The 22,628-nt window shown below is 41.3% G+C and overlaps 1 protein-coding gene across 1 annotated transcript in view; it reads right to left on the reverse strand.

Annotated features, from left to right (window-relative positions):
* Positions 1-7,124: 7,124 nt before the first annotated feature.
* Positions 7,125-22,628, reverse strand: part of ARHGEF38 (Rho guanine nucleotide exchange factor 38) — a 36,668-nt gene continuing 21,164 nt past the window's right edge. Inside the window, exons 7-15 of the mRNA XM_049815582.1 lie at positions 18,175-18,374; positions 17,528-17,661; positions 15,741-15,845; positions 14,446-14,565; positions 11,708-12,028; positions 9,948-10,088; positions 8,565-8,763; positions 8,128-8,387; positions 7,125-7,339 (exon numbers count right to left, since the gene is read on the reverse strand). Coding sequence (XP_049671539.1) covers positions 7,154-7,339; positions 8,128-8,387; positions 8,565-8,763; positions 9,948-10,088; positions 11,708-12,028; positions 14,446-14,565; positions 15,741-15,845; positions 17,528-17,661; positions 18,175-18,374 — 1,666 coding nt within the window. The 3' untranslated portion in view covers positions 7,125-7,153. The remainder of the gene's footprint in view (positions 7,340-8,127; positions 8,388-8,564; positions 8,764-9,947; positions 10,089-11,707; positions 12,029-14,445; positions 14,566-15,740; positions 15,846-17,527; positions 17,662-18,174; positions 18,375-22,628) is intronic.

Below are 22,628 nucleotides of genomic sequence, written 5' to 3' on the forward strand. Positions count from 1 at the left end.
TCGTGAAAATGAGGGTTCGTATTTTGCTTTCATAAAGAATAATGAAAAAACCTGGGGGTTTAACCCTGCATAAGAAAAGTTTTCTTGTTATACTGAGTGACGTATTCCACACAACTTTCACAGGAACTGTCATATCTGTGTTTACATTTAGTGTCTCAGTTCCAGGAGCAAATGAAGTGGATGCCGCAGGATTATTGCGAGAGGCTGTGCCAGGGCAGAGTTACATCCAGACAGCAGCAGTGTCCAAGGTGACTTGTATCCTAGCAGCATCTTGAGTCCTCTGCCTAACTGTTAATAATACTATGAACTTGAAGCAGGGAGCGTGGGGTGAGGAAGAGGAATTTGTCTCGGGGGGGGGGGGGGGGTATTGTTCAAGCTGAATACGTTAAATTCCCACTTCCAGGGACTTGGGTGGGATCAGCTTGTCTCTTCATTTTGCAGAACATAAGCCCTCTCCAGCCCCAGCGTGGTCTTGCACTTAGCCCAGTTGCCCTTACAAAGGAGTTTGTAGGCACTGTGACTGCCTCTCGGGAGCTTCCTGCAGAGGCATTCATGGCTTTTTCCTAACTAGACCTAGCTCTTACACCCACAAGCCTCCCTCCAGGGAGGTCCACGGTGGAGCAGATCTCCACCTGCAGCCTGTGGAGCACCCCATGCTGGAGCAGGTGGATGCCTGAAGGAGGCTGTGACCCTGTGGGAAGCCCGCGCTGGAGCAGGCTCCTGGCAGGACCTGCAGACCCGTGGGGAGAGGACCCCACTCTGGAGCAGGTTTTCTGGCAGGACTTGTGACCCTGTGGGGGACCCACGCTGGAGCAGTCTGTGACTGAAGGACTGCACCTCGTGGAAGGGACCCACGCTGGAGCGGTTTGTGAAGAACTGTAGCCTTTGGGAAGGGCTCACGTTGGAAAAGTTTGTGGAGGACTGTCTCCTGTGGGAGGGACCCCACGGTGGAGCAGGGGAAGAGTGAGGAGTCCTGCCCCTGAGGAGGAAGGAGCAGCAGAGACAAGGTGCGATGAACTGACCCCAACCCCCATTCCCCATCCCATTGCACTGCTAGAGGGGAGGAGGTAGAGAATTTGGGGGTGAAGCTGTGTCTGGGAAGAAGGGAAGGGTGGGGGGAAGGTGTTATAAGATTTGGGTTTATTTCTCATCATCCTACTCTGATTTGAGTGGTAATAAATTACCAATACCAAGTCGAGTCTATTTTGCCTGTGATGGTAGTTGGTGAATGATCTCTCCTTGTCCTTATCTCGACCCATGAGCCTTCCATCTTATTTTCTCCCTGTGTCCAGCTGAGGAGGGGAGTGATAGAGTGGCTTTGGTGGGCACCTGGTTTCCAGCCAAGGCTAACCCACCACACAGACTTTTGTGGTTAGGTGAAAGCTACAGCCTTTCTTGGCCATCCTGTATTTTAAGTATGTGTAAAGCTGATACATGCAGCTTTACATCTTTTCCCTTCTCCACAATTAAGCTTTAGGCTGAGGTTCCTTAGACATCCAAAGGAATAGTTCATTTACTCCGGATTGCCTTAGCTACCTGGAGAATTTGCATACTTTTTCAACTATTATTTCCTGTGGATGGAAAAAAGAAAGGCTTTGTCTTTGTAGTGCCTGCGGCTTCCAGAGCGATTTAAAAATAACAGCATGAGGAGGAGGAATCCAGAACTTCTACTGCTTTTCGATCAGCCCATCCTTTTTCCTCTAGCACAGAAGGTTTTTAATGGTGGTATAGTAGGAAAAGACACTGAAGCAGTTTCCATTAGCAAACAGAAGACAATATTTTCTTCCTAAATGTTAATCAGAAGAAGGTTGCCTATGCTATGAAATAGAGTGTGAAGATAGATTCTTTTAACGGCTGGAGTGCTCCTATGTTCAAGAAGTTAGCTGCCTCTGTCTTGCCTCTGAATATACATATAGTTTTGCTTGCGAGAGTTCAGGAGCTTACATCCGAACTGTCCGAACTGTGCAGATTACTTTACCACATATATGATGAACAAAGACAGAAAAAATGGATCTTTATTTTTAAATAGTGGTAGCTAGTGCTACTTAAAATACCTCTGAGACCTGATTCAAGTGTATCCTGATGTTTTTCCATCTATAATTCTGGCATGGGTTGACTGTAGGTTATCTATCTCCTATTAATTTAGAATAAAATGACTTATGCTATACCTTTTATGCATGCCTGTCTTTTCCCTCTAATAAGGCCAAGACTAGCTGGACTTGCTGATATCACTGTATTAGTAAAATCTGCAATAGAGCTGCAATTTGTATCAGCAAAAGACTTCCTTCCACTGTAACTTTCCTGGCTTCCTAAATGAAATATAAAGTCTCCTTCTGTTGGTATAAAAATGTCAGTTAGGATTGTGATTCTTTGAAGTATTATATCAGGAAGGATTTATAGCATAGACCTGGTCTTTTAAATCAAGTGTTTAGCTTGAATATGTAAGATAGGCGCTGCTGAAAAACAGAGTAGATTGAAGGGAACAGTTGCTTTCTGCTTTGAAGTTATAGTTAGGATGGAATTAACAACTGTATTTTCAGGAAAGGAGTCTGTTCTACAGGATTTTTTGACTGAATTTGCACGTCAGGTTGAGGAATCTAGTGTAGGGCAGAAATAAGGAAGGCCTCTCTGAATTTTGAGAAGCATACCTCATATTTAGAAAAAATAACTGGAAAATAGTCCTGTGATTTTTCTCTCCCCAAAGCAAATTGCTCTGTGATTTACTATAAAAATAGCTACTTGACTTTCCTTATCCATTTTATAAAATTGTATGGTAATAGTTTACTTCCACTTTAATATGATGTTTTTTCATACATGGCCAAATTCTGATAGCCTCAGTAATGTGAAATGACAGGTTACTCTGGTTCCATGAGTGCTCCTTCTGGCCGGACTAGGGCATGCTGTGGTGATACCTGGGTCTAAGAGGAAAGATCTAAGACAAAGTTCTGCAACTTACTTTAGTAACACAAGCTTTTACTTCTTACAACCCATGACAGACCTCTGGCTGGATGCAGCAGTAAATAACGGTCACGACCTCAGGAGCAGCTAGAAGAGAACAGAACTAAGCTGACATTTGGAAACTTGAAGCGTATTTTGAAGCTTGCTCAGTATTTTGATACTGTTTGATGAGTTCTAGTATACTGATAGGTAAGCTAGGATGCATACTAGAAATGCAGCATTTTATCTGAGGCAACTATTTCCTCTGCTCTGCTAATTTTGCGGTGATGCTTTTTATAGTTCACAACAGAAGGCAGATCTTGGATAGCATAAAAAGCTCTTTGCTTCTGGGAAAAGTCTTGTTTAAAAAAAAAAGCAGCAGCACATCTTTACAAAAATAGGTTTTTATTCTTACAATAATTTAAAAGAAGATTGTTTTCACCATTTCTGAACAAACAATATTGTAAGAGGAATTGTCAGTAATAGATCCACAGGCACAAGGATTGTCATGGCTGTGTTTCCTGTTGCAGGTGTTAGGTCCCCTTCACATATCTGCATTTTTACAAGCTATCTTTAAATGACAGCAAAAGTATACTTTAGCGTTTGAAGGAGGTAATTACTCAGTGAAGCTTCCTAAGATGAAAAGTCAGAAGGAACAATTCTTCAATCTGTGTTTGCATTGAAAAGATGAATCCTTAATGTTCACGAGCAACATCCAAGCAGAGGGAAGATGGTGAAGCACACAGGTGCCAGAGCTCAGAGCCAGAGACTCTGTGCTGTTCATTGGCTTGGACGTTTTCTGGCTTCCAGGTTATCAATGGCAACACTTAAAAATATTCCCTGAATGGAGAAACACTTCAGTTTGAGTGGACCCACTCTTGGAAGTACTTGTACATGCTTATTGTCACAACGGTTCAAGTAAGTAAAACATCTGAATAAATGCAAGATCAGTCCATTAAACTGCAGCCTGTCCCTGCTTCAATCAAAATAAATTAGTTTTGTTATTAATCAGAATAAGAAAACTCTTAGAATACTGTAACCTTCTCTACATTAAAGAAAGAGCTGCAAAAACATTGCATATTCTTAGGGATTTCTGGAGCCCTAACATAGCTCAGTTTCTAGTATTTAAAGCACTATCTTAACAAAAATGTGTCTGAGCAAGTCTAATATGAATTGCTGTAAATCTCCTTAATGTAGGAAGGCTTTAGATTCAAAGAGCATCTCTTTAATTTTTTTGCGATTGTAGTTTTCATTCATCTGTTTTAAACAAAAATAAAACTTTGCAATTTATCTGTAATATCAAATGATAACAGCTAAAACTTCGAATTTCTGAAATGAAGTAAACTAATCCACCTGGGTACCTATAACATACTTTTTCTGGATCCCAAGTTACGAGGCTATAATGAAGCCATATAAATTATACCACAATACAAAAACTATTCTGGGTCCTAACCCTACACTGGGATTTCATATGGCCTACTAGGCGTTCCCAAGTCCCATAGAAGTTCAGTGAAATTTAGGTGGCCAGCTCCAGTATATTTCATCCTTCATTCCTTGTTTACTTCAGGATACCTAGTGAATATTTTGGAGAGCAGCATTTGAGTATGCTTTGAGACACCTTCACAGAGCCTGATTTTTCATGGGGAATGTACCTAACACTCAAAATCAGAGCTCTCCCTATGACTCAAGCTGAGTTCTCAGAGCTAAGACTTCAGAAATCTTTTTTTTTCCTGACTCTTGCCCTTAAGTAATTTCACTGTCTGAAATACAAAACTTCATCACTGTACTTACATGACTGTACTAAACCTATTAATACATACAACTCAGTCATTTCTAAAACTTTTTCAACTATTTCAAAGTATAGATCATCTCCAAATAAAATACTCTCAATTGTAAGACATACCAAAAAGCTTCTTGTGTGCATCTTCCCCATAATCTTAAATTACAAAAGCCAAAGCAGTGCAAGCTTAGTAGGGGAGAGTCAGTCCATTCTTCCAAGCTGATGCTCCTTCTCCAAAGCTTTATTTTCTTCATTTAACTAAAGGCAAAGTTTTCTGTAAAAACAGCTACATCCATTAATGAAATGAATGAGAACCTTTTTTGTTTGCTATGGAAACAGCAAGATTTAAGTGCATGAGGTGATGTACAGTTAGGCAAAACAATGCATTATCTATTATTACTGCTCATTGGATTGCAGTAGAATACAGAGTTTCACATACCGGTTTCTGGATGTCCATCTCAGAGAACTCAAAAAGTTTCTCTATCATATGATTTAATCCAGCACAAATTTCAGGTTCTCAACTCTGTGATCCACTGCATTCATCTTCTGAGCAAGACTGAGAACTTTGTTTACCTTTTTAGGAAAATAATAGGAAAATTTGGGACACTAAAGAAAATGAAACTAGGTTCATTAGTGTAGCAAAAACTATTGTTTGCATCGACTGCCCTAATTTTTCTCATCCTTTCTTTGCTGACAGTTTACTTCCTATTACATCTCGGTAAGGGTTTGAATCATTTCATCTTCATACTTCATACCCCACACTGCAACTATAAGAAGTAGAAACTTACAGAAAAGCTTTAGAACAATTTTGTTATACCCTTGGATCAGCAACACCCCCATCTTAATTTTAATAGTGTTGTCATTTTAATGATCAGTCAGTAATAAGCAATTATACAGTAATACAGAAAACAAGTGACAGGAGTTTACCTTCAATTACACTATCTGCTGCAGGCATAGTCCCTTTTTTGTTTCCTTTTCTCAATGCTTAGCACAAGAAGCTCCTCACTTCTCACTAGAGGACGTAGGCACTGCTGTGTTGAAATAACTTGCGATGAACACTCAGTTATCAATGGTAATAGCAATGAGATGCTGTTCTATCACTATCCAGTCTAGCTCAAGTGTAGGGCACCAGCCAGACCTAAGGATTGCTGTAGTTAGTGAACATAAAGAAGCACTACTTGACATTCAGATCCTTCCTTGGGATTTTTTGTTTTCTGTGCTCATCAAGGATACCACGTGAACTATCTTAACTTGTTAAAATAGCCTCGACCATTTTGAAGATACTTTAGCAAAACACAGGGCTTTTGACTCTGAATTCTGCAAACAGTGAATCAGCTTATCGATACGTTCTTCACTGGTCCATCTAAAATCAGATGCTTTGAGAATTATGATTTTTATTTTTTTTTCTGGAAGAGAAATTTTGATGCATCTTAAGTCCTAGCATATTCAGTAGACATTATGATCCCTGTATTTGACCTAAAGAATCAGATAGGCAGTAAATATTCATTGAAAGGCACTGCCTGACTTTTTTTTTTTTTTTTTTTTTAAATCTTATTATATTTTCCAAGTCTAATAACACAGGTTTCTTTTCACTACACAGACCTTGCACTTCAAAGCAGTTAGTGTGGAGACATATATGGAATTTCAAACCTGGGTGCTTTCATATTGCTACAAATGGTTTCTTACCATATGAAGTAGTTGTGTAATTCCTCTGAAAATTATAACTTCTTTATTTCACAGTACCTGTTTCTTGTGCCCCCTCTTTCCCTCCCCCCATTTCCATATTTCACTAAATATACCTTCTTCCCTGGGACCAGCCACTGGTACCACCGCACTTGGTATGTTTTAAGTTGAAATATTTCCTACAAAACCAAACCCCTTTTTCTTTTCCCATTCCAATAATCTCCACTGAGAAAAAGGTTCATTACAAAAGTGGCTGAGGATAAAAACAGACAACCAAAAAGCTCAAGTTTTAAGATGTGTCTATGTTCATTGAGATAGCAGTTCAGGAACAATTCAGCCTGAACTACAGCATCCCTGAAGATTGAATTTGTCCTTTTTCAAGGCTAATTCTCTTCATCTTGAACATTATTTGCTAAATATCATGGAAGAAAAACATAATTTTAGCTGTGATTTGTACTTGTAGGTTGACTTTTGACGTAGGACGCTTTGACAAAAGAGAAAATTATGGGGTAATAGAAAAGCAAGCTCTTCAGGATGTTAATCAGAATCAGTCTTCCTGTTAAATGTTTCCTCCCTCAGGTCTTGACAAGGTGATGGCTTTTGGAGGATTGAGGTTCTCAATATCATCTGTGTGCTGTGCCAGATACCATGGCTTCTGTCAATCACTTGTGAGTTTGCCTTGCTTGCTGCAAGCCGTAATAGATGATTATTCTGTCTACTTCAGAGAAACTGGCTCAATGGGCCTTTCTGTTCCTAAGCGTATGTCATCTTCCCGAGATAATTAGATGGTACATATCCTTTCTGACCTTTTGCTTCTGCTAGCCACCATTCTTTATTGCCACTCAGGTCAGAAAACCGAAGTATCCTAACCTTCTGGTACTCCTGAAGACTGAGTTCCTGATCATTTCTTGCTTGAAATGCGTAAACAGCATAGAAGGTCTAAAAAAGGAAAATCACAAAAACCAAAATCTGAATTAAGAAATGTAGCCACATCTTACCCTGTCACTGTGCATTAGTACAAATTCTGTATACAGAACATGTGTGATAATGTATACAAACCAGTATGCAACTACATGGTCTGCAATTGTTAGACAGACTACAATGAAGAGGGCCAAAATAAGAAGTAGAATTGAAGGATCTGGGGAATTCTGCATGGGGAGGAACAAACCAAGCTCCAAGACCTCATCATGCTACTACACTAGTAAGGTTTTCAGCTCACACCAAGTGCCTGTTTCTGTCGCACCAAGCGGCCTTGGACTGGACGGAAAATTTTCCAGCAAGGTTTCCTCAGGGAGGATCACCTTTCCTAAAGCTCCTGTACTCAAATGTGGCACATGAGTTAATTCTGTGCCTTGCTGATCAGTGTTGCCACAGCCAATGGTCAATTGAAATGTCAATGGTAAATTGAAAAATCCCCCAAACTGAGCTATTTTGCAGGTTTCTGCTCCATAGGAGAACCTTGAGGCATTGTACATGGAGTGGGGTAATGCAGTGGTGTGTTTTCTGCGAGACAGGACTGCGATTCACAATTTAACTGATTATCTTTTCCTACCTTGTAGCTATTTAAGAATGGCAAAGAACAGAAGATAACAAATTCCCATGTCATACTGACAGATTAGTGCCAGTATTTTCTGGTGTAAAAGGAAACTATTTAAATTATAAGCAGTATAATTCTAGATTTGTAATAGGAACAAGAAGAAGACAAGCACAGCACGTATCACACTTACATGCTGATCATCCATATCCTGAAAAGCATCAGTCACTGTGCCATTAACTGTGGGATTTTCACAGAAGTGAAGAGATGAGCTGCTGTCACTCTTCTTGTGCCCCGGACTTCTTGTGCTGCTGTCAGTAGAGGGCCGTGAAGAGACAAAGAGGCTGATATTATCAAAATCGTCATCACCAAAGCCGTTTTCTGCTACGTCCTTCTGTGCTTTGGCTGGATTGTAAGGCCTCAGGAAGGAGGAATACACATACCCTTTAAGGACTAGACACCAGAATAAAAAGAGGGAACATAAACAGCGAAATACTGCTAAAACCATTTCAAACCCAACCATTTTATGCAGCTGTCAGTATGACAGAGGCAAGCAGATGGGGCCAGAATGAAAAGAAATCAATATCCCAAAGGGAAGCTGTTATTGGGATGTTTGTGCGGAGAACTTACTTCCTGCATCAACAAGCCATCTGCTTGTACTTCCGAAGGGGTCCTTTTGCTCCACAACAGCCACCAGTTCTCCTTCATGTAAATCAATATCAAATTCCTGTGTGGCATTACACTTGCGCTTAGCTTGGTATAGCAATTCTGTGCTGTATGTAGACAACAGCTTGGACCTGTGGCCTTCTGTTTGACGTGGGGGTTCGAGCTGAAAAGCAAAATAAATTATTCACTGAGAATAATGCTGAGGCCATTTCTAGAGCAACATGGACACCTAAAACCCAGTGTATGCTGCATGTGGCAACTGGCCCTACATTTTTACACACAGATGAAGGAGTTACTTACACAGCTGTAGGTAAACAAATCTCCTTTGCATATGCAGCAAGGACCTGTCCAACTGCTATATTAATAGATGAGCAATAAAGGTCAGATTTTAAAGAAATGCAGGAATTTCACTAATTAAAGACCTCTTAGTCCATCCTCTGCTCTCAAAGAGACGGCGTTTTATATGTGAACTGTCACTTGTTTAATTGTTTTTCCATAGCAATGATCTTTGAATTCCTATGTAATATCACAAAAAAAGCATAATCCAAAAATTGGCTGAGGTGTGCTTGCATAACAACTTGCATGACAAGGCATTAGGCAAAAAAATCAGTGGTACCCAAATGGCCTGCTTTTTGTGTGAAATTACCTCGCTAAATAAGGGCAAGGTGCTATTAACTGCTGGAAGCATATTTACTCAGAGTTTGGTTAGAGGGCAGGCAGGGAGATGCTGTACCTTAGTGTGATATTAACATACCACAGAAGCAAGAGCACGTGTGCCTTACTGATATTAAAAGGAATCCTACAGCTTCCTCAGCTTCTCCTGTACATCTGCACTCAAGTTTCTATTTTACTGTAAACTAGACTCCTAAAAGCTCTAGAAATGTCTGATAAGATTGGGACCCAGGTGGACACAGATTTCCTGGTGGATTTTCTGAAACTGCTGTGGGGTTGTATGTGTGTGTGTATGTGTGTAAACACCAGTATGCATAACCACAGTTGAGGCTGAGGAAAAAAAATGTTCTGAATTAGAAGACTAAGATGCACTGTAAGAGTATTTAACAAAAGAAGTAATCAAAATTTACATATACAACCTTAGACTTAACACGTGCTTAAGGACCTAAGGGTAATCAGAGATAATTTCAAGCGGATTTTCAAGATAATAACATGAAAACAGAGTGAAAAATCTTCAGAAGTTACTGGTCAATGGAACAGCTTCATTCCAACAACCTGATTCAGAGTCCCAGTGAAGAGACCAAGCCCAAAGCTCTAGGAGGCATAAAAATAGATTTGTTTCAAAAGCTATCAAAAGAGGATGCTTCATACACAGTTTGGATGTATGGTACTCACCGGAGAAGGGACAGGTTTCTTTTTTTCTAAGCTCAATTTTCTCTCAATAAAGGTTGCACTGCTGTTTTCTTTTACAAAATTCAGCTTGTGAACCTCCTCCATCAACTGATTCTGCACTTCACAGATGCTTGAGGAAGACAGCTGCAAACACAAAGGTGGGTTAGGTCTCACGAACAAAATGGTAAGGAGATTTGAGAGCGCAGATTTAGTTTAATGGGCTGAATGCTAGGAGTCAGGAAATCTGACAAGTTACTGCTGTTTTCTGCAGAGCCCATAGTGTGCTAAATACGAGCTGGAAGGAAAACAAAGGTCATTGCTTAACGGAAGTTTCTAATAATTGGTATTAGATTTAAAAGACATACTAATCTAAGTTAAATCATTAAAAATATTCTAAACAGTGATGAAAATGAACAGCCTTGTACTTAAGCTACTGAGCCCCCTGCTTTCCGATGCAAACGTGCATCTCAGCAGCTATTAGATTGGCCAATGTGCTGTAAGGCTTGGAGTAGTTTACCCTACAGCTGTGTGTTTGTGCAGCCGGGTGCTGCCACCAGGTTAAAAATCATTGGGCAAGTTGAAGTCTGTCTGTGGCACTGGATAAGTGCTTTTGGTCTTTGCCTAACCCCAAATATGTTTGCTGATGTAAACAGAAAAACGAAAAATAAGGCAATTTTGTAGGCAGAGCCTCACAGAAAAAACGCTCAATGCAACAGCTTTCAAAACATGAAATGGTCAAATTACAGGGATGCAGTTTCTTCATGCAGGAAAAGCCTTCATTTTCCCATTAAACAGCACGGCTCTATGTTTTGATCCTGACCTTGCTTTCTTAATTTTTCAGCTTCCCCTGACTATGAAGTGCTGTGTTCAAGCCTTGATGGAAAGGTATACTCCAGAATTGCCTCACTACAATGTTTTTCCTATCTTAAGTCTTGCTCCAGTTCAGAAGAGTGGATTTAGATGTGTGGAGGGCATTGTGGCAGCTGTGTTTCTTGGGGGACTCAAGTCCTCTAGGCAAAAGTACAGCAAAACTAAAACAAAAATGTAGGATTTTCACAAAAACTAAGAATAATTTCTCAATTTTGATCTTCAGGTAATGATCACAGTGCCCAAAAAAGAGTGGGATGGAGGAACTGATGCCCTTCTGTGCAGGTCAGACAGGTGTCTTTGGTACTTTTGGCTACGTAAGTGAAATGATTTGAACTTTCTAAAAATGCCAACGTAGACAAAGCTATTCCTTACTGCGTAGACATGTCTGCAGGAGCTTCTGCAGCATATTTGGCTTTAAAAGCAACTTGCTTTTCACAGAAATTATTTCACCTAACCTGCTTCTCTCCTGCAGTCATCTGTGACTCTGCAGGTCTAGCAGCAATGGGAGTCTTCATGCAGTTTCTTGCAATTTCTCTTGCTGTGTTTTCTGGGCTACTCGGGGCAGACACTAAGAAACAAAGACAAAAATGCTACCAGCTGCCTCCTTTTTGCCTGAGCGTAATGTTCTTGCCATTACTATCACTGTAGCAGCTGGAACACCTGCATTAGGATCATTCTCAATTGAAAAGTCCAGGCCTGACAAAACTTAAGCTCAGAACTTAACCTTTGCTGAGGTTGCAAGGAAAAAACCAACCCTAAACCTGACCGTGCTTAGCAGAGCAAACAAAATCAGTGTAGCTTGTAGGTGTGTGTCCTACATAACTCTAGCCAAATCATACAGAAAGAAAAAAGACAAATAAAGGCAGAGCTAAACCTGTTTCTAATGTACTTACGGGAACAGGCACCACCACAGCAGAATTTGATTGAAGTGCTGCAGACATAATATTCCTGAGGAGGGTGATGAAGCAATGCAGGCAGTTCAACACAATCTTTTTGGCTGCTCTGTTGAATACCTGAAGTTCTTCCACTAACTGTGCGTTTAGAGCCTCATAGTCTTTCTTTGCTAGGTCCAGCTCTTCTCCTGTTGACTTCTGAAGGTAGCTGTTGTAGTCCAACAACTTGTCATAGCGCTTCTGGATGAGCTTCTGTGGGCCCAAAAACAAGGCTTGTAGTGCTGAGAGAGGAGCCAGAACAAGCTTGTCCAGCTGAGCCATCTGGAAAGGTATAAAACAGACCTGCTTACTACTTTATTCATACAGTTCTTCAGACCCAGTAACAGGTTAAGCCTGATGGCAGCCTATCAAGCAATCTGTTAATTACTCTCCACAAAGCATTGCCTTCAGAAGCAGCTTCAAGCGGGGTCTAGCATGAGTTAGAATCTCCTTCATAACATTGCAAAGGAGAGGTAACAGTTTTGCGGCTTCAAGTGCCTGGCAATGGTAAGGGTTCCTTGGAGCCTGCAGTACTGCCCTTAGTGTGTTACCACCGAGGAAAAACAGCAAGGATGGGTGAAGTGGTCCAACAAAATTGGGATTTCCGTAATTGGAAGGCCCGTGCTAATACACAGTCTAGAGGCAATGAGGTCTTGTTAAATGGCAATCTTGCAGTCTTGAATGCTATCAAAGCTTGCTTGCTTTTTTTTTTCCCCCTGGAAACAGCTGTAACTCAATTCCTGTTTAAGCAAACACAAACAATCACTTGATTTGATTAAATTATGTTATGCTTGTTGGTTTTATCTCTAGTAATCAACAAAATTAGACACCTGGTAAAAAAACAAAGTCTTTCTCAGACTTTTCCATTAGTCTCTAATTGTCTCAAGGGATTAATATTGCATGAAATAAAATTTATTTTTGTAAGTCACTCGTTCAAATACAGCACAGGCTTGTAGTGAGTGAAACTCATCATCATATTAAAGCTCTTGGACATTCTATGTGAATTAAGTTGTTGGGTTGAGTGTGAGAATAAAAGAGCAGCTGTCCCTCTACCCTCCATAACACACCATAGTTGAGGACAGAACCTTTTTAGCACCAGAATTGCTCTCTCAAGGCCAAGATGATGTACACAGGGTAGATAGTTTCTACTTTATTTCCACCTGAAAAACTGGGCTGTGTTTAGTGAACTAATTTTTGACGCGTTAAGAAAACAATTCTTTTTCCAAACTGCTGGACCTTATTTTTGGAAGAGAAAAGGCTATTGTGGACTTCTGCCCTAAAATTTTCCATAAAATATAATGAGAGAGGAAGGTATTCATTACTGACAAATGCACAAAGGAAAAAAAAAAATTAATCTGAGCCTATTGCTGAGATCTCCATTGATAATACCCTTTCAGGAAAACATGTGATGAAACTATGGGTTGTTCAGTGAGAACATCTACTCATCGTGCAATGTCAGGACACAAGATTTTTTTTAAAAAAATTATACATACGATAGAGAATCCTTGCAATCTTGTAAATCCAAGACATAGAAATAAATAGATAAGTAGAAATTAACATGGTTAATAACAATGTCCACAGTTAAAACAAATATGATTTTTCTTTTTTTAATTACATAGACCTTCAGAACAGCTTGGTCAGAAGCCACTAGGAATTACAAATTTTTTTCTGAAAAAAGTTTCCTGTTTCATCTATTGTGGAATTGTTTCTGCTTTTCTTTGATGTTTCTGAATACGGGGCCATCTTCCATGCTGGACACACTCACCACTGCAGTGATAGAGGGGTACTCTTCTGTACTTTATGCACTCATTCATTGTAAAGACATTGAAAATATCTTTCTGATTATGGAGATTAATTTTTGAGATTTTTTTTCAAATGCAGGAACTTCAAAGGAAAGGAAATACAACATCTTACTTCCCTGTCATTATCTGGGAGGATGTGGTCTGTCAAAGATCCTTCTGTTTCTTGGCAAACTCTGTTTTCAGTGTTTTGGAAAGGATTGAATGGCTATATTTTAGTCAGCACAGACCTAGGAAAGTATAAGAAAACCTCCATCTCTGAATTTTTTCAGCTTGAGCAGCCATTTGAAGAAGCAGCCTGTCCCATTTTGAAGAGACATTTTAAGTCTATCTTAGTAGAGCCAGGCATTAGAGTTCATTTGGACCCTGAAAGCAAGAGACTAGATGAAAAACTTTTTTTTTTTTAATTGTCTTTTAATTCCTATGGGCTATATTCAGATTTTTCATGTTTTCCCTATATGAAGGACAGTAACTTACTTGAAAAGGTAATAAAGCTGAGATTTTCACAGATCTATGATTCCAGGAGCTAATAGTTCACAAGCACAACAAAGATCACAAAAGTCACTCTAAAACTGCAAGTGTTGGTAACAAAAGTAGTAGAGCAAAGATCTGCTGGTCTTGTCTGAAGCTCAGGCGAAACGTGCAAATTTAGCACAAAGATTCTGGTTTAAACCCAGGAATTCAGCTTGAAAAGTTTTCTTTAGCTCTTCTAGGGAAAACATAGTGCACTTACACTGAATTTTATCCTATTGCCTGTAGAAACTCAACCAAAAAACCCACTCATCTTTCCCAATGGATTCTTAAGGTTTTTTGCTCTTTTCTGTCCTAGTCTTCCTCACATACACCTGTTTTCTCACACATACAGATAGCTGTGCAACACTGGATATTGCGTAAACTTACAAGGTCTTCACAGAGATTTGCAGTGTTCTGTTTTTTCAAACAGTTGTTGACTCCATCATCTTTGTCTTGCAAGATTTCCTGAAGCCCAATTATATTCTGTGCAGCCAGATGTATAGAATCCTAAATGAGAAGATGGTAGGAGATGAAACTGTATTACAATCTGTTTTAATATACTGCAGTCACTCATGCAGGTGCTGCAATAATACTGATGAAATCAGAAATATTTTCCATCTCTGACACCTGTGCAGTTTCCAGCCATTGTGGGATTGTTTACTGTGATAATATTTTCCTGTGTTTTGTCTATTTTCAGTGTAAACTATTTAAGAATCAAGTTGTTAATGTTCAGCCAAAAAACCCTAATGAATGTCCCACTGGAAGTTAGCTACTCCTGAGCAAGAAGCCATCTCAAGACCCATGCACCCTCAAAGGCCTCTTTTGGAGGACTAAGTAGGACTACAGTGGTGTATTTCACTTACTCTGAATTTTAATCCGAACAAAGTGTGCATCCATTTGGATAAGGAACTGTCAACACCATTCCAGGCAACAACCCTTGTCGGCTGAGCTCACTGGCCTTCCCGTTTGCTGAACTAAACAAGGTGCGTTTGCGATAAGCTCTGGCCAGCTGGCTATTGATCTTACCTACCTCTCAGACAACCTTCATGTCCAGGTTGGGCACACTTACACTTTGAAGGGCCTCATGCCATCTACAAAGTTGGCAAGCTTTCCATGAGAGGGAAAAGTTGACAATTTACAAGCCAACCCACGTCTTGGGAGAGGAGAATTAAAGCAAAGATGCTCGCAGCACTTGAGCACTCCGTACATCTAATGCTAGCCCTCAACACAACCCAGCAACAGGATAAAGGAAGGAGTCCTCACATCCAAAATATGTATTTTAGGACATCTTAATTCATGTGGCTGCAACTCAGTTCTTCCATTTTTCATGAGAAGCCGTTGGTGCTCCACTGCAGCAGATGTGCATGACCCATATGACGGCTTCACACAGTGATTGCAAGTCATGACTGTGCCACCAGACAGCACCTTCTTTTCTGCACTGCACCCACGGGTCTCCATAGAGCCTGCTTGTGTAAGGGGAAAAATGCTTAAGTGTGGGCTCCAAAATTTCTTTGCCGTGGGATCAGTAATGCAGCAGCAGCACAGCTCATTTATTTAATACTGTCATGTAGGCAGGCCTGCTTATAAATAATTTGTTGTTGCCTAAGCAGTGGCAGAAATGTGTGTTAAACTGGCTATGAATGTGGTTTGTGGACACAGATTTCAAAAAGGCCTGTACCCACCTGTAGATGTTGCGAGGAGAGTGAAGTGTTCTTCACACACAATTTCACAGTCTTCTCTAAACTTCGAAACAACTTTTCTTCCTTATTAAAAGTTTGATCTTTCACCTATAATAGATGTTTGCACTGTTATTTTGGCAGTCCGAAAGAGCCTGGCTAATGAAAGAAACATCCAGAGAGCTGCTGGAAAAATCCCAAACCTTCCCTGAACTCCTCCCTTTGAAAACAGAACAGATCGGCCCCTAATTCTCCCAAGCTCCCATTTCAATCCAAGAAAAGTCAAAGGCACGGGGCAACATGACAGAGAATTTAATTTTTAATCCTTGTAGAAGCAGGGAGTTGCTTTTTTAGAAGCACACCTACGTGTGCCAACAAAACTCTTCATTTTTCTGTATGTTTTTGCTCCATTTGAGGAAATTCACAGTGGTGAAAACTGTAAGATATTTTTATGTCACGGCCTTGGTGCTTATTTGTGGGTGATGGGGAGATTTCCCCCAGGCAGGCTGTAGGTGGAGCTGTTACCTCTAGAGCAATGCCAGCTCTTCAGCTAGGAAACCTCAGCAGCTGGAAACAGCCTTGTACTAATTTTTTATGCTAGCTGAAAAAAAAAAACGAAAATAGGTTTATTTCTGCCTACTTTTTATTTGAGGAATTTGAGAAATCTCAAGTCTCGTTTTCAGTGGTCTTGCTGTAAGGGTCACAGAGTGTTTTAGAGAGGTGAATTGGGAACTTTCTTAGTCTAATTAAGCAGGAGAGAGGCATGAATCTTTAACAGATGTATCCTGATTGTAAAAAGATTCTCAAATGTTTTAAGCTTAATTAAAAAATAAAACAAAAAAAACCAGAAACCAGAAGCTTCTAAAGAAAAAAACCCAACAAACTCCACATCTCCTCTTAATCAGATTTAATTCCCTGGTTTTCTCTGATTTTATAGCCTTGCTGGTATCCCATTCTGAATACAAAAATTTCCACTGTACAAATAAATGAACAGAAAAAATAAATGTGGATAGTTTGCATCAGAGAAAGGGGGAAACCACTGATAAAAAAAAAACGAAACAGGAAAAAACGGCACGTATCTTGTAAAGTCACATCTAGAAACGCAAGTGACCTTATATAATCAGCCATCTCATGCAGTGAAGTGCACTGGATATCATTTTCAAGGTCAGCTGTAATTGATTTGCTTTCAGATTTAGATTTAAGCTTTCCTGAAAATGTTTATCCTGATAGGTTTTGAATTACAACCTCAAAATTATCAAGGAGTGTTTGATTTTTGGCCACCCAACACCCATCTGACTTATCACGGGGTTCTTTGCTTCTAGTAGATTTGACAGTGCCAGGGCCTTATGCCTGTAGAGGTAAACCCCATGGCCTTTCCTAATCAGAAGTATTGCTCATCTTCCTTGGTGGGTTCTGAACCTGAACATTATGATGCAGAGCAAGATGGCCTGAACACGTTCTCAGCACCGACAATAACTATTGCCAGTCTATCCACAAAACGCTGATCTCAGGCTGAGTTTCACGAAACTACCAGTTGCTTCCTCTCTGCTGAAGATTAGAAGTTTGAGAAACTCTTAGATAAAAAAGGAAAAGGTGGAGAACACATTACGTTATTTTCTGTTTCAATCACAAAGATCTTTCCTGTCTTCTGCGACGGTCAGAAAATGACTTTATAAATGGTGCAGAAAAAAAGCAACAACACAAACCCCATCTCCAACATGTTCTACAAAATGTCCAGTGCAAAAGCAGAACTGAAACTGTCAATGCAAATCTGCAGTTGGATCAGTAAGTACCTGCGGTTCTCCCCCCGTCAGTATTTTCAGATGGCTGGTGACCCTCTTGGATTTCTTGCTAATGGAGTGGATATTCAGCCGGGAAAACTTTTCTTTAAGGGTTTCATCATCGTCATTCCTCTTATACTTCAGCACTGCAGACAGAGAATTTCATAACACAAATAATCTGTATTCACAGGGCTTTTCACAGGGGTGGGCACACAAATATGAAACCATTTGAGAGCAGACATTTTGATGTCACTTGTAATCTTGTGTGAAAATGCTTGAGATGATGAAAACCCTGTTATCAATGCGAGCCTTGGGAATAGCGAAGTTAGGGCTTCAACATGGCAAGTCTATAAGAAATACTCCTATTATGGCATCTTAATTATTATCCGTGTTTGCAACTGCATTATGGACAATGAACACAGATATAACATGAATTCTTTCATCGTTTTCATATTTCTGGAGTTACCAGTCAGATAACAGAGCTGGCTGAGCACAAGTGACATTAAGGCATCCGTTACCTTCTTGAAACCCAGCATATTACACTACTTGGGTAGCACCAGCCAAAACTGTTGTAGTGATATGACTGGAGTTGAAACCTCTCTTGTAATGGCCAGCCCAAACCTATGAAGGCAGATGAACATACTGTGCCTTTTTCTTACCTAAATCTTTCCTCCTTTTAAGTTCATTGATGTTCACATTAATGTTTTTCATAGCAAAAAGGGCATCTTGTAGCGCCTTGTGGTCAGGGTGAGAAGCAGGAGTTGAATTCAAGAGTTCACAGAGTAACAAGGGATATTTCATCACCCGTTGCACTGGTTTGATCATCAGGGATCCCATATCCATTAGATTTGGCTTTCCTCTATAATTTACAAAAAAAAAAAAATTGTCACATGAGAAACTCCTTGAAGACAAAAACTTTGTATTATTTCTGTCTAGTCATTGAAGCTGCTGCCTTTTATATCCTTTAGTTGAGCTTTCAACTACAGAAAATATCAAAACCAGAGCAGTGCTTTGCACTGAGTCATAGAAGAGCAATTACCACTTAACTCAAAAAATAAGATACATCTGTCAGGGAACGGGGGCCGTTGTAAACAAAACCCTCCTCTCGCCCCCTCAGTGAGAAACACACCCCAGGTCTGAGTTTTTCTGTATTTTCAGTGACCTTCCAGACTATTGCTTAGACATTACCTCTGAAACCGTCCCACTCAGTCTGGGGGTGCGTGTGGTACAACTTACACACCGCGACACCCAGGAAGGGAGATGTAGGTGGAAGAACAAATAACAGAAAGTTTGAGAAGCGCCTGTGAGCAGGGCTATTACCTCCTGCTCCGGCCCCTCAGGCTTCAAATGGCAACATCTCCCTTCTGCGTGGAACCGGGATGCCCGTTCACCGCTGCATCCCTGCTCACAACGTCTCTCAACTTGCCACGCTGACCCTCAAGCTTTACTGCCTTCTACCTGCGTTTTTCCTTTGCTGGCGGCCAGGAGATTATTTCTAACGATGCCTGAGCTTCCGAAGGGTACCAGATCTGGCCCCTGGAAACGCTGAACATACAGAATGTTCACCCAGGCTTGATCCAACCTGCTGGAAGTCAATTTACACAAAAGCAAAGCAGGCAGTTGCCTACGGTGGCAGAAGGACAAGGGTAGGAAAGTCACAGCTTCCAGCACTGGCACAGGGACGTCCTGCGGCTCCAGGCTCAATCCCTGCCGGCTCGGCAGGGGCAGAGAGCGGCTTCCCCCTGCACGTGAGCGGCTCAGGCCATCGAGGCCACCCGACTGAGCTCTCTGGCCCCCACGCAAGGGAGTTAGCAGCCAGCTGAATTCATGCTTCCAGCCCTACTCCGGAGAAATGCCTTTGCTCACACTCTCTGGGCTCAGAGGGGAGAGGCTGTGCCGTTTGCAGGTCATCACAACAGCCTGGAAGAAAACAGGGAAGGGCCGGACCGAGCCACGCGTGCCTTCATTACCTTCCACATGGCTGGTAGAAACGTCTCCAGGGGTCTCCCTGGAGTAGGTGACACCAGGTGGCCAAGCTCTAGGGCCAGGGCCAGCCACTGCTGAGGGTCCAGCAGCAGGACAGACGTGTCCGTTGTGTCTCCTCGTTACAGCGCGCTCCTGAGCAAACCAGGCAACGCTCCAGCACCAGCGCCGGCACCAGCTCCCTGCGGCTCACAGACCTCCCCTTTGAAAGCGAGCGTGAGCTGTTGGCAGCAGTGTGAAGGGCAGTAAAGCAGAGCAAGCTTTCCATTTGCATGCCCCCAAAAGGCTGCTTTGGAGGGGAGAAGGTTGTTTGACATTAACTGTGCAAGAGTTAATGCTAGGCAAAGAAGGATCTCTGCATATGGAAAGATGGAATAACACGACGTAGACGGAAAGTACAAAAAACAGGGAACAGCCACTTGGTTTTGCAGGCTGACATCTATTGTTTTGTGCAGCAGAAAGAGTAAAAGAGAAAAGAAAAAAAAGCTTTCATTCCCACTTTTATATGTATAAAAAGTACAAGAGCCAATCCCTACTGCTGACTAATTAACTAACAATTTGAATGCCTTTGAGAAGAGACATCTGCATATTTAAACCATCTCTCTCGCACAGGCATTATCTGTAAAAAAGTTCTGCATGAAAAAAATTAACAGTAGATGTCTTTTAAGGCTTCTTGATGTCCCCAAACCTTCTCATCATTTCAATACCCCTCATTTCCCCTGTATCCTACATTAAATATAGAGAGCTATTTTCCCTTCTTTCAGCTTCTGGCAGCAATAATGAAAAAAAAAAACCAACTTAAATTGTTATTGTTTTCTCTGAAAAGCCCCATGAATGCAAATCTATAAAAGCTGCCTCATGAATGGAAAAATCTTCAAGTGTCTTCTCTTTATATAGTTGCACTTTGGACAGCTGCCCAAGTGATAAACAGCCCTCTGTTCGCGTATCTGCATGACACAGTCTTGCAATATGGTTCGAGAGATAGTAGGTTTGTTATAAGATAATGACTCCCTGGGGCACTAAATGCCACAAAGTTCAACTCATCTAATTCTCCGCAGCAAGATTGGCTGATGATAGCCACTCTCCCTGGACGAGGCCCGTTTGCAATGCGCCCCGTTAGGACGCACCCGGCCGCCGGGCAGGACACGGCCTTGCCACGCGACCGAAACAGGCGAGTAATGGCTTATGACATCTATTGTGCAGAAAATTAAGTTGATAATTCATTTGTGATGCTACTTCAGCCTTCCCTCCCATGTTATTGTGAATTTAGCAAGTATTCTAGGTCATATGTAGCTGTACTAATCTCATCACAAATTATTACTGTAGCTCTGCAGTAAATGCAGCTGGCTTAACTGCAGTGAGCTTCACAGCTTACCCTTCCTCCCTCCTCCAAAAAAACCAAAGTCACACATGCCGAAAGATTCCCGCCTGTTTAAAAACCACATGGTGGTGAGCTGTGCAAAGACAGGTGGTTCAGGATTCAGCTTCATTTGCTCTCATTACCCAGCAACTAGGTCCAGTGGCAAACACGATAGCCAGTATGGTACAGCAGGGCTGAAGCCGGTGTCGTATCCAGCTTGGCAATTTTGAAATGGCGTGCAGGCATCATAGGCTGCAGCGTGACTTAAAGTCACAGGCTTCAAGGTTTACTGTGCACGAGTTCATTTTGGTACAAGACGTGTAGGGCAAATAATTCACTGTGCCGTAAGACTCTCATGCAAACCCAGGGAATTCACTGAGGCTGCACAGTTGTTAAGCCAAGCAGAATTTAACCTATCGAGCTGCTAGCAAAGGGCAGCACTGCCTGGTATTTATGTAATTGTTTTCTTGATCATGCTCGAATGAGAAGCAATCTGAGAGCAGCAACATCACAGACCGTTTGGGGTGAGTTACGCTGTATTTTCCAGTTCAACTTTAACCAGATTTTTGGGCACGGTCCTGCCCAAGGGCTGCTGAGACTCTGCAACCTCTAAGCTGAGTTGCAGGTGATGGCATTTCTGAGTGCCCTGCCAGTCAGTGGGGAAGGCAAACACCACGACACCGTGCGAGGTAGCCAAGCTCAGGGAGGGTCCCGCAGCTAAACCTGGCTCACTGCACTCTGCACAGCTTTGTAAGAGCCAGTTTAATCTCAGAAAGTAAGTTGTATCCTACACTCCACTGGAAACTGTTTGAAGGAGAAAACTAGGCATTCATTTCTGATAGGGTTATGCAAGGCAAAGCAGCCAGTCTTGCGCTATTTCTATATGCGTTGCTGTCTCACATGATCTTGATATATCTCTCTGGATGTTTTGTTCCTTTTGGAGGCCTGCTCCTTGGGAGGCAGGAATATACAAGAATGTCCCTTATCAAACCAAAATGCAGAAAAACTATTTCCTGTCATAGACTAAAGCTTGAAAACCCCAACTGTAGAATTTCAACATGCAAAACCTTCAAAGTGAATTTTACACTGATCTTACTTATGATGTGCAATTGACTGACTGATTAACAAATCCTCTGACTTTACAGGTGTTCCTCTCCTACCAACATAGAGCACACTTGCTCCTCTTTTCTCTCTTTACATTTCTGTCAGGGGTTGTAGTCATTTTCTTCAGTTCATTTAACCCCTCCTCTGACCTCTCCCTGCAGGTAACTTCAGGAGACGCTGCATGTCAATGATCCCAGCCTGCTGGATGTCCAGAAACTACAGCTGTGATAAACCTTCCTTTATAGCTTTTCAAAGATGTCGCACTTGGCACAGAAGTCCCTTAACCACAAGTTATTGGTGGCTGGGTGAGTATTCTGGCAAAGCGTTGCAAAGAGTTTGTTCTTTTCTGATGTTCTTCCAGCCTCCATCAGAGGGAAAATCCTAAGGTGGACTTCTCATATAGGGCTATCGAAGGGGTTGTCACCTTAGAAATAGCTTTACCTGTGAACCTAATGTGTATTGTAACAGGTCTGCAGAGGCCTATGCAAAATGGTTTCCGAGCGTCTGGATTTCAAAGACTGACACTATGTTGTTGACCTTGAGGACCTCAGAGGTCTCAAAGCACATTTATAAGACAGTGAGGTGATAATAAAGGACTCTGAATGAATTGGCAACCAAATTAAGTAGCTTCATAAAACACAAACTTTGAAAGATACTGCAAAGCTA

This window comes from Accipiter gentilis, chromosome 12 (genome assembly GCF_929443795.1).
Source record: "Accipiter gentilis chromosome 12, bAccGen1.1, whole genome shotgun sequence".
Classification (NCBI taxonomy): Eukaryota; Metazoa; Chordata; class Aves; order Accipitriformes; family Accipitridae; genus Astur; species Astur gentilis.